The sequence below is a fragment of the Rhinoderma darwinii genome, chromosome 2 (assembly GCF_050947455.1).
Source record: "Rhinoderma darwinii isolate aRhiDar2 chromosome 2, aRhiDar2.hap1, whole genome shotgun sequence".
Classification (NCBI taxonomy): Eukaryota; Metazoa; Chordata; class Amphibia; order Anura; family Rhinodermatidae; genus Rhinoderma; species Rhinoderma darwinii.
In genome coordinates this window covers 207,451,455-207,464,198 of record NC_134688.1, presented here as the reverse complement: position 1 = coordinate 207,464,198, position 12,744 = coordinate 207,451,455, and the positions used below count along the sequence as shown (strand labels likewise).

The following is a 12,744-nucleotide window of genomic DNA, read 5'->3' as shown; positions in this document are numbered from 1 at the left end:
CACACAGTTTTTTTTTACACGTTTTTTGATGTGAAAACCGCATCGGAAAACGCGTAAAAAAACGGCCGAAAGGGCCTCCCATTGATTTCAACGGGAGGCAGAGGCGGTTTTTTCCCGCGAGCAGAAAAACCGTCTCGCGGGAAAAAGAAGCGACATGCCCCATCTTCGGGCATTTACGTCTCTGACCTCCCATTGACATCAATGGGAGGCAGAGAAAGTGCATTTCGCAGCGTTTTTTGGAGCGCTGCGGGCAAAAAACGCCGGAAAAAAACAACAAAAAAAAAACGGCGTGCAGGCAGAGCAAAATCTGCCTCAAAATTACAAACTGAATTTTGACTCAGATTTTCTGCCTGCAAAAAACTCAGTGTGAACCCAGCCTAAAACGGGGAACACAAGCTCACAACTCGCATCAAGGGTCCTCATCGTCTTGCAAGTACCTATACTAATATTACAGACAAATCATCGTAAATGAGATTCTGTGATTCGTTTGTAACGTTAGTGTAGGGACTTGCAAGATGATAAGGACCCTTTGTTGCGGGTTGTGAGCTTGTATATTTTCCTGGCCTTGTGATGTTGGGGGAGAATGGGCTGTCACTACTTCGGCTTAATTCACACTAACATGTTAAACATCCGTGTGACGGCCGTTGTCTATGGGGATGCGTGATATTGCGCCATGCAGCGCAGAGCACGGATGCACCGTTTTTCACGTCCGAGATCCGCAACGCCCGTGTGAATCTAGCCTTAGGCTGGATTCACACGAGCGTGGCGTTTTTGCGGACGCAAAAACCACTTGACAGCTCCGTGTGTCATCCGTGTTTGATGCGCGGCTGCGTGATTTTCGCGCAGCCGCCATCATAGAGATGAGGCTAGTCGACGTCAGTCACTGTCCAGGGTGCTGAAAGAGTTAACTGATCAGCAGTTAACTCTTTCAGCACCCTCGACAGTGAATGCCGATCACAATATCGAGTAACCTGTTAAAAAAAAAAAAGTTCGTACTTACCGAGAACTTCCCTCCCGGCCGTTGCCTTGGTGACGCGTCCTTGGTGACGCGCCTCTCTTGACATCTGGCCCCACCTCCCTGGATGACGCGGCAGTCCATGTGACCGCTGCAGCCTGTGCTTGGCCTGTGATTGGCTGGAGCTGTCACTTGGACTGAATTGTCATCCCGGGAGGTCAGACTGGAGGAAGAAGCCGGGAGTTATCGGTAAGTCAGAACTTCTTTTTTTTGTACACGTTCATGTTTTCATGTTTATTGGGATCGGAAGTCACTGTCCAGGGTGCTGAAACAGTTTAACTCTATCAGCACCCTGGACAATGACTATCTCCTGACGTCGCGTACCGGAAATTTTTTTGCCGGGTTCGGCCAAAACGAGTTCGGCCGAACTCGGTGAAGTTCGGTTCGGTTGTCCGGGTTCACTCATCTCAAAGACACTCCGTTTGGATGTTTGTAAACAGAAAAGCACGTGGTGCTTTTCCGTTTACATTCATCCTTTTGACAGATCTTGCGCGAATCACGCAGTTCGCACGGAAGTGCTTCCGTGAGGCATGCGTGGTTTTCACGCACCCATTGACTTCAATGGGTGCGTGATGCACGCAAAACGCCGAAAGAACGGACATGTCGTGACTTTTTTTCAGCGGACTCACGCTGAGTAAAAATCACGGACATGTCAGCACGGCCCCATAGACACATATAGGTCCGTGCAAATCACGCGCGTTGCACGGACGTTTTTCCCGTTCGTCTGAATAAAGCCTTAGTGTGATACACTTTGAAGGTGCTGGGCAGCCTGTCTAATCTCATAGTATTGGCGTGACCAATAAGCTGCTAGCCAGCATGGTGCTTAAAAATAAATCGCCCAAACGGTCTTTATTATGCTTATTACTGCCTTGTAAACTGTGTAATGACATATGTAGTGAACATAAACTTGAAACTTGAAATTTATAAAAAAAAAAAAAAAAAAATCCGGACTTACGGCATATCCGAGTTATCGTCATTTGTAACCTTATCCTTTCTTGTTAAACACCTGAAGAAAAAACTGCTAAATATATGACATTTCTCGGCAAAGGGTTTTGGAAAATTCTCCAATATGAGGTACCTGTGGGAGATATGACAAAATCAACACTGAATTGATGGTCTATATGGTCTGCGAGTTATTAAAGGACAAATTTAGCTAAACTAGCAAACATACACTGCCGAACAGAACAACAGAGGGACATTATTTGCTGTCAAATTACCCGGATTAACTTCTAAATTAATTAGATTTTTTTTCTTCAAACACACTAATATCTGCTAATACAATTTCCAGCAAACCGCTCATCTCAGGGTCTAATCCTAGCTTTCCCGAGCATTTCTGTAGAATAAGGGCCAGCTGGCACGTCACTTATGATTAGCGTCTGGCTACAAATGTAAGAGAGATCGCATGCTATTATCCACGTAGTGCTGCACAAACCTCGCTACCTTCACCTTGTATTTAGTTGCATTCAGAATTTTCAGGCCAAGATCAATGCTGTATTCATTTTTTGGGATGAAATGAATTTTACTATACAAAAAAATGTTCTAATCTTAGCCACACTGTCATTTTGCTTAAGATTCAACTTTAGTGACCAATAATTGTATACTTTTAACCCTTCGTTACTGCCCACTTGGTCTTTTGACGACGGGCGACGTAGATTCCAAGTATACAGCAGCAGCATTTGGCGTCGCTGTAGAAGAGGATAATGAGCCCTGCAGTGAGCGCTCATTCTCTAAGCAGGAGCGGTTACTAACAGCTCCTGTACTTAGAGAAGCCGCTTGAGTGCGGCCGTTTAGCCCTTTGGATTGCCATGGTCCATGGCTGCGGCATGATTGAAGGCGGGAGTCATCTATAATCGCGTCACGAAGTTTCCCGTTGTTGTGATTGGAGACTGGGGAACCCTCTGCAGTCAGCCCTGGGGACCTAGGAAGGACCCCAGGGATGTCTGCTCAGACACACTAATGTTGCAGCAGCCTGTGTCACAGTGATACCGTAGAAAACAGTATCCGAATACCATAGAAGTATAAAAAAAAGTTGCAAAACATTAATCACTTTATGGGATTATAAAAAAAAAAAAAACAATAAAACAAAATGTAAAAAAAAAAAAAAAAAGTCAGCTCAAATAAATAAATTAATACATTTGGGATTTTAAAGTATAAAATAATTTTTTTGTGAATACCATACATAAAAAGGAAAAAAAACAAAACTACACATTAGGTATCCAACTGAAAAATTCATATAGCAAGTTATTTAGTGTAAAAAATTATTTTTAAAAAAAAAGGAGAAAAATCTGAAAAAAAAGTGATTATTATATAAATTAGTCATTTATATGTACCCCCAAATTGCACAGAAAAAAAAAAAATACAATTTCTCCTGCATAAAACAAAACCTTACACAGCCACGTCAATGTAAAAATAAAAAATAAACCGTTATAGCTGCTGAAGTGCGGAGAAATAAAAATGCAAAAAAAATTAGAGGGAACCTGACAACAGTTTTGATGCCTCAAAACTGCTGACAGAGATATATGGGGGGGGGGGGGGGGAGAGGGGTTCATTTTAATCGTACTTATTTTTTTTCTCGGTTAAGCAAGTTGCATGACTTGGAAATCGACGTTGGACTCCCCTGGCACAGCGATCGCAAGTGCCACTCTCTGCTCTGAGAAGCGGAGTATTGCCTCATTCATTTATTTTTTTAGGTTCCAGTTCAGTTCTGAAGTTGCTTTGAGGGGGCCATATATTAGAAACCCCCATCAAACACCCCATTTTAGAAACTAGACCCCTCAAAGTATTCACAACAGCATTTAGAAAGTTTATGAACCCTTTAGGTGTTTCAAAGAAATTTAGAGCAAAGTAGAGGTGAAATTTACATTTTTTTTTTGTCAGAAAATCCTCTTTATACCATTTTTTTTACAACACAAAAGGATTTATCAGAGAAACGCAACTCGATATTTATTGCCCAGATTCTGCAGTTTTGAGAAATATCCCACATGTGGCCCTAGTGCGGTAATGGACTGAAGCGCCGGCCTCCGAAGCAAAGGAGCACCTAGTGGATTTTGAGGCCTCTTTTTTATTAGGCACCATGTCCGGTTTGAAGAGGTCTTGTGGTGCCAAAACATTGGGAACCCCCCAAAAGTGACCCCAATTTGGAAACTAGACCCCTTGAGGAATCCATTGTAGTTTTCTTGCGGTGCATGCGGCTTTTTTATCAGTTTTTATTCTATTTTTAGGTGGCGTGGTGACTAAAAAACAGCAATTGTACTATTGTTTTTTTATTCTTTTTTTTTTTACAGCGTTCACCGTACGCTATAAATGACACATTCACTTTATTCTGCGCGGCGATACGATTACGGCGATACCAGATGTTTATAGTTTTTTTTTATGTCTTATGGCGTTTGCACAATAAAATACGTTTTGTAAACAATCATTCACTTTTTGTGTTACCTTATTCTAAGAGCCAGAACGTTTTTATTTTTCAATCAATAAAGCCGTGCGAGGACTTATTTTTTGCGTAACGAACTGTAGTTTCGATCAGTACCATTTTTAGGTACATGCGACTTTTTGATCTCTTTTTATTAAATTTTTTGGGAGGTGAAGTGACCAAACAATTGTGATTGTGGTACGGTTTATTATTATTTTCTTTTACGGCGTTCACCGCGCGGGATAAATAACGAAATAATTTTGTAGTTCAGGCCGTTACGGACGCGGCGATACCAATTATGTATAGTTTGTTTGTTTATATATTTTTATTAATAATAAATGACTGATAAGGTAAAAAGGGGGGATTTTTACTTTTAAAACTTTTATTTTCTTCTTTTTACACATCTTTTTTTTAACTTTTTTTTTACTTTATTACTTTGTCCCACTAGGGGACTTGAGGACAGGAGGCCCTGATCGCTATTCTAATACACTGCACTACATGCGTAGTGCAGTGTATTAGAACTGTCAGCTACTCACTGACAGCAAGCATAGTGGGTCCTGACGTTGTCAGGACCCACTAGGCTTCCGTCTATGACATAGCCGGACGCCATTGTTTGGTGTCCGGTTGCCATAGTCACCATCGCCGGCCGCTATCGTGTAGCAGGCCGGCGATGGCAGCTTAACCCCTAAAAAGCCGCGATCTCTATAGAACGCGGCTTTTAAGGGGTTAATCAGCGGGGACACAGCGATCGGTCCCCGCTGTAGGAGCTGTGACAGCTCCTGTACGAGACAGCAGCTGTCATAGCTTCTGTATGTGTCGGGAGGACGGCCGAAACGGCCGTTACTCCCGAGACGTACTATTAGGTCATGGAGCGCGAACGCTATAGTTACCATGACCTAATAGTACCTCCAGGAGCGGGAAGGGGTTAAATTATAAAAAAGAGTAACACGTAAATCCTGCTTTTCAAGCAATGTAACCACTCCTCAATATTATTGATCTCAACAATTCGCATTAAAGTAACGGCTAACATTTTTTAATATTCTGTTGTCACTTAGATGTGAAAAGACGTCATCAGAATGAAAAACACATAGTAAGATAAACTATTTCAAAATGAAATCATGTAATATTTACTTTGAGAGTACATTAACCTAGAAGAAATTTTAATAACTAGCTGTAAATATTATTTAACCCTTTCATGACTGGGGGTGTTTTGGGCCTTCAGAACCCGAGCAAAATGTCAGTTATTTTTTTTGGTTTGTTTTATTTTTTTTAAACCCTACCCCAAAATTTTTGGTTTCTTTTTTTTGTGGGACACATAGGGCCTTTCTTATGATATAAAATTGGTGCTGTTCTCAATTAATTTTGTAGGTGTTTTTTTGGGGGGGAAAAATTTTCACAAACAGAAAAAAATTATGTATATCCTAATTTTTTTATGTTTTATTGTAGTTTGTTCAAAGAATAAAGACCTTACTTTAGCGTTAAGCAGTTTAATCGTTAGACTGATATATTTATGAGCTGCTGTTAATCCCACCACTGATTGGTTTTCTCCCCATTACTGTGCATAGAGAGAAACGTTCAATCTTCGGTGGAAGGTGGACTGCTTCACAGCGCAATGTGATCGCTGCAACGATTAAACCAAAGTTTTACAAAAACTAAAGCACATGGTGACATAACACGAATAAGACTAAAGCCAACATCTCTGTCACTACCATATGCTGCCCTCAGTGACGTCAGCAAAAAAGGTTAGAGATGCTCTCTAAAAATGTATCTCCCTCGCTTAGCTTTAGATGCAGGACCTGTGCACGTATGATAATCATCTAAGTACAGGCACAAAAGTAGAGGTTGCCGGGGTAGAACAGACTAAAAATCGGTGGCCGGGGGTAATTATTTTATGTTTGGTGTAACGTGCATTCTGCCCAACAGGTACGTATTAATGACACCAATGCAAAACGCGTTTATGTCACACACAAAATTATGTCTAAATTTTATGTCTGAAATTGCAGTGTTTGGGTTCAGAGACGAGTGCATTTTTTTGGGAGGGGGATTTTTCATTGATTTTAATTTGTTTTATTTATTTTTTTACACTTCACTGTATTTTTTTTTACTATTGGGGAACAGGTTAGCAAAGAACACATTATCTGTCTGTTCCGGTCACTGATAACAGTGATCTAATGGTAGTAGCCTATTAAATCACCATTACCAGTGATCTGTAAAGACAGACATTTCGAGAAAACGAAGATCGTGTCTTCTCTGCATACCTCTAAGCCCCCTCTGAACAGGGAATCATTGTGACGTCACGGGGTTCCCAAACAACCGCCCGAAAGCAGAAGCAAGAGCTCCTGCGTTTTGGAACAGATCGCTAAACAGGAGTGCTGTGTTTAGTGGTTTTTTTGTGATGGGAAACCCACAGTACAGAATTGGGCTGTCAGTGTCAACCAATGCGGCCATTCTATAAGAATTCTTCCATATAACCCTGTAAAGAAGAATACTCACTTTAGATAGAAATCGATAATCACATCATTAAGAAATTCTCCATGTTCCAAACACTCCAGATCTTCATTAGTTACAGCGAGGCCTCCTTTAGTTGGGGGAGGAGGATAAACTAGTAATCTGAAAATAAACAGTAAAAAAAATACATCAATAAAAGACTAGGCCCTATTCACACAGTTTTTTTGGTGCCGATTTTGACACGAAAACCACGTCTGAATCCGCAACAAAAAACGACAATGGGAGGCAAAGACGGTTTTGGGGGGGGTTTTTTTGGGCGGCTTTTCGCTGCTCGCGGGAAAAAAAAGCGTTGTGTTCTTTCATGCCAAAGTTTCCGCCTCTGACCTCCCATTGAAATCTATGGGAGGCAGAGAAAATACCCACGGCGCTCGTTTGAGTGTTTTTCGTGGCTTTATTTTTGCCCGCGGCCCTCGCATTAGCTTCAACGGACGCGAGCGAAAAACGTGGGAAAAAAAGCGCAGGCAGTTCTTAATCTGCCTCAAAATTCCTCAAGGAATTCTGAGGCAGATTTTTTTCTGCCTTCAAAAAAAAAAAACTGTGTGAACAGGGCCTAAATATCACTCCAATTCTGTAAAGATTACCATTTTCTTAACCCCTTCAGTATGCAACAAAGTTTGATACTTAATGACGCCGCAATTTTTTCCCGTTGCATTCCTAGATCCATAATTTTCTGTAAACATAGCCATACAAGAGCTTATGTGTTTTTTGCAGGACTAGTTGTAATTTTTAATGGCACCATTTTGGAATACATATAATATATTTTATAACTTTTATACATTTTTTATGGAAGGGGGGAGTGGAAAAAAACAGCAATTGGGCCATTATCTTTTGATTTTACGTCATTCATCGTGCCATATAAATTATACATTTATTCTCCAGGTTGTTGCGATTACAGCGATAACAAATTTCTATCATTCTTAAAGAGGTTCTGTCACCAGATTTTGCAACCCCTATCTCCTATTGCAGCAGATCGGCGCTGCAATGGAGATAAGAGTAATGTTTGTTTGTTTTTTTTAAAACGAGCATTTTTGGCCAAGTTATGACCATTTTTATATTTATGCAAATGAGGCTTTCTAAAGTACAACTGGTGCAAAATCTGGTGACAGAGCCTCTTTAAATGTTTTACTACTTTTGCATTATAAGAAATTTTTGGGTAAATAATCATTTGTTTCTGCGTTGCCGCATTCCATGAACTATAAAATTGAAATTTTACATGGAGCTGTATGAGGGCTTGTATTTTGCAGTTGTATTTGCAGTTGTAGTTCTCATTGGTACCATTTTGAGGTACATATGACTTTTTGATCACTTTGGTTTTCCTTCCAAGGAAGGGTTAAAAAAAAATAAAAAAATAAAAAATTACTCTTTTGGCAGTGTTTTCTTATTATTATTATGTGCCACTATGCCAGATGAATAACATTTTATTTTTACACTATGGGTTGTTCCGAATGTGGTGATACCAAATATATTTTTTCCCCAATAATAAAAGGACCTTGTAAAGGGAAAAAAGGCTATACCCTTTTCCTATATTTGAAATAAAATAATAATAATAAAAAAAATAAAAAATAATTGTTATCGCTGTGTCTGTAAAAGTTTGAACTATTAGAATATACCGCTATTCATCCCACAGGACAAATAGAAGTGGAATCCAGCGCTTCAGCACATCCAATATTTATTTCTTGCATATTAAAAAATGATGCAGCGACATCAGGGGGTGGGTGTAGACAGCCTGCGCTTTCGGACAATTCCTCCATCCTTACTCATGGCTTGCCGTCAGAAACACGTAGGCTCTCTTCACCCACCCCTGATGTCGCTGTATAATTTTTTTTATCGACACGTAATAAAGATTGGATGTTTTACTCTCAAGCACTGGATTCAACTTCTATTTTTCCTACGAATGCACGTCAACCAGGACGTAAATCCGAGAGCTACACAGGAGACTCATGGCAGTAGTGGTGAGCTGAAGAAACATTTTCTTATTTTTCATATTCATCCCACATTGTGAACCCTGTAAGAAACAAAATTAAAAAAAACAAAACAGAATTGCTGTTTTTCGGGTCACCGCACCTCCCCCAGAAAATGTAATAGAAAATGATCAAAAAGTTGTACGTCCCCCAAAATGTTGCCATTACAAACTATAGCTCGCCTTGCAAAAAAAAAAACACAAACTCACACAGCTTCAAAGATGAATATGGCAACACATACAAATTTATTTTTTTGTAACAAATTGTTTGATTTTGTATATGTATTTATACATAAAAAAAATTTGGCATCGACGTAAACGCATCGACCTGCAGAATAAAGTTAACATGTCATTTTTAGCACACAGTGTACGGTGTAAAAGTGAAACAAAAAACAATGGGCGGAATTGCTGTATTTTTTCTATTACATTATTTGGTACATTAAAATGGTGCAATTAGAAAAAAAAAAACAACTCGTCCCACAAAAAAGAAGCCCTCATACGGCTATGTCGACGGAATAATAAAAAAGTTATAGCTCTTGAAAGATCGTGAGGGAAAAACTAAAACACGAAAATAGGCTTGGTACTTAAACGTAGTGGTGTTTCAGTGGGATGTGGTGTGCAGAAATACTTACAGATCCCTGCGTCATGTCATTTTTGGGTCCGGCGCTGCCCACGTGAACTTCACTCTGACACAGTCTGGAATCGCTGTGCTTTTCAGAAAACCGGAACAGAGACTCTCAATGCATTCCTATGTAAGCCAGAACGAGTCTCCCATAGAAGTGAGAGCCTTAGTTCCGGTTTTCTGAAAAGCACAGCGATTCCAGACCGGTTCAGAGTGAAGTTCACATGGGCAGCGCCAGACCCAAAAACGTCATGACACAGGTATCAGTAAGTATTGCAGATTCTGTCAGGTCCTGGGTGTCTCTGACAAGCAGGATCCAGCTAATAACGATCACATCTAAAGATAAAAAAAACATTGAAGCCAAAGAACACTATTAAGCACACTACTCCCTGAAAGCCGTGCCCTGTATGAAGATGGGCTCCGGTCAGCCGTGCCGATGATCTGCTGCCATGGCAAATAGGAGGCCCTGCCTGCCCTTCTAGCAGGCGGCCTGCTACTATGCCTAGAACTTACCTCTAAGTCCAGACTCCAGGAGAGTCAGGACAGTCATGTAACTTGAGTGGACATAACTGTCGATATACTGCCCAGCAGTGGAGGACAGCCTGTGTTGAGGACTTTAGGATCCACAGCAGAACGGGGATGCGGCTGCTGCCGCCTGGCACCACAGCCTTGCATCTTCAGCAGCTCCCACTATACTGCATCCAGCAGACTGCTGAGGTACAGTAAGGTGGGGAGGAATTAATCTATGGGGAGAAGGGATGTATAGGTGGTGTATCCCACTGTATGCCTACCTTGCAGCATTTCGGCAGGGTCTACGTCTGGATGTGATGTGCACAGGGCCTTATAAAAACATAAGTGAAATCTGACATTCAAACCTCTCACTTACCTTAAAATTTTCCCACCCCTGTGTACGTCCTTCAATGTGTCATCGTGTTTTGGGACCATAGACACTGAATAACGACCATCTTTGCATTTCTGTATCAAGGTGTAGGAAGATGTTACTTTTGAAGCCTAGAAAATATAAATAACTACAGTAAAAGTGCCACAAGTTAAATAGTGGTTGCCACAACCGGAGTTGTTTAAGACTTTTTTTTTTAGGGAAAAAATAGTCTACTTACTACTGTGGTGTTAATAAGAAAAAAAATGAAAGAGGCTCTGTCACCGCATTATAAGTGCCCTATCTCCTACATGAGGAGATGGGCGCTGTAATGTAGGTGACAGCAGTGTTTTTAATTTAGAAAAACAATCTATTTTTACCACGTTAGGAGCGATTTTAGCTTTATGCTAATTAGTTTCTTAATGCCCAAGTGGGCGTGTTTTTACTTTAGACCAAGTGGGCGTTGTACAGAGAAGTGTATGACGCTGACCAATCAGTGTCATGCACTTCTCTCCATTCATTTACACTGCAGATAGCGATATAGCTATATTGCTATGTGCAGACACAAACGCACTATAACGTTACTGCAGTGTCCTGACAATGAATATACATTACCTCCAGCCAGGACGTGATGTCTATTCAGAATCCTGACACTTCTGAATCTTTTCTGTGAGATTTCCAGCAAGGCAAACGTAATCTCGCGATATTACGCTGTAAACGGTCATTTAAAACGAGATTACGTTTGCCTTGCTGGAAATCTCACAGAAAAGATTCAGAAGTGTCAGGATTCTGAATAGACATCAAGTCCTGGCTGGAGGTAATGTATATTCATTGTCAGGACACTGCAGTAACGTTATAGTGCGTTTATGTGGCTGCACATAGCGATATAGCTATATCGCTATCTGCAGTGTAAATAAATGGACAGAAGTGTATGATGCTGATTGGTCAGCGTGATACACTCCTCTGTACAATGCCCACTTGGTCATATAGTAAAAACACGCCCACTTGGGCATTAAGAAACTAATTAGCATAAAGCTAAAATCGCTCCTAATGTGGTAAAAATAGATCGTTTTTCTAAATTAAAAACACTGCTGCCACCTACATTATAGCGCCCATCTCCTTATGTATGAGATAGGGCACTTATAATGTGGTGACAGAGTCTCTTTAAACAAAAGTGAGCTGTACTAAAGTGGCTTTCAAAGAATACCTAAAATTCTTAAGTGACCAGCAAGTTATAAGGGGATTTCAACAAACTTTCTAGCTAATTCATATTTAACGGAAGTCAAAGTCCTGTTAAAGAAGCGCTCCCACAAGATTTTTTAAATTCTCTGGCCCATTAGACAATCACATTGCGTAAATTGTGGTGAAGGTAATCTTCTTACCGGTGGCTGTATTTGTGAGTTATCCACTCCCTTCTGGTCCTCATAGTCGTCCTCCACGTCGTCTCATGTGTGGACAGGAAGTCCGTTTCTCCATTCATTCCTATAAGGCTCACATCGAGGCTGTGATAGTAATGAATAGAGAAACTGACTTCCTGTCCACACATGAGACTCTGTGTCCATTGTAGTCCTATTGCTGGTAACATGACAAAGCTGAGGACCAGAAGGGAGTGGATAACTCACAAATACAGCCACTGGTAACAAGATTACCTTCACCACAATTTACATAATGTGCCTTTCCAATGGGCCAGAGAATAAAACATTTTGTGGGAGTGCTCCTTTAATGTTTTATCATTCTTTCATGACGTAAAGGAGGCTCTGTCTCTACATTAGGAGTGCCCTATTTGTACATAATGAGATCGGTGCTGTAATGTAGATTACAGCAGTGTTTTTTATTTAGAAAAACGATCTATTTTCACCAAGTTATGACCTATTTTAGATTTATGCTAATGACTTTCTTAAATCGACAACTGGGAGTTTTTACTTTTGACCAAGTGGGTATTGTGGAGAGAAGTGTATGACGCTGACAAATCAGTGACCAATCAGCCTCATACACTTCTCCCCATTCATTTATTCTGCACATAGTGACCCTGCGTTGTTCACTATGTGCAGTCACATACACACACATTAACGTTACTGAAGTGTCTTGACAGTGAATAGACATCGCGTCCAACCAGGACAGGATGTCTATTCACAATCCCGACACTTCGGTAACGTGTGTGTGTGTAACTTACAGCACAGCACATCGAGATAACGTTGTGCTGTCATTTACATCGTGATCTCGCCAGATTACGCTTGCTGTGCTGTAAGTCCCACAGAAACATTACCGAAGTGTCGGGATTGTGAATAGACGTCCCGTCCTGGTTGGACGCGATGTCTATTTACTGTCAAGACTCTTCAGTAACATTAAT

The 12,744-nt window shown here is 40.7% G+C and overlaps 1 protein-coding gene across 3 annotated transcripts in view; it reads right to left on the bottom strand.

Moving 5' to 3' along the window:
* Positions 1 to 12,744, bottom strand: part of SENP7 (SUMO specific peptidase 7) — a 69,998-nt gene that overhangs the window by 15,435 nt on the left and 41,819 nt on the right. For 2 of the 3 annotated variants that reach the window (XM_075852773.1, XM_075852775.1), the window contains 3 exons: positions 10,404 to 10,528; positions 6,921 to 7,037; positions 1,971 to 2,093 (listed from right to left, as the gene is read on the bottom strand). In XM_075852773.1, coding sequence (XP_075708888.1) covers positions 1,971 to 2,093; positions 6,921 to 7,037; positions 10,404 to 10,528 — 365 coding nt within the window. The remainder of the gene's footprint in view (positions 1 to 1,970; positions 2,094 to 6,920; positions 7,038 to 10,403; positions 10,529 to 12,744) is intronic. The other variant, XM_075852774.1, reaches the window with a different exon arrangement.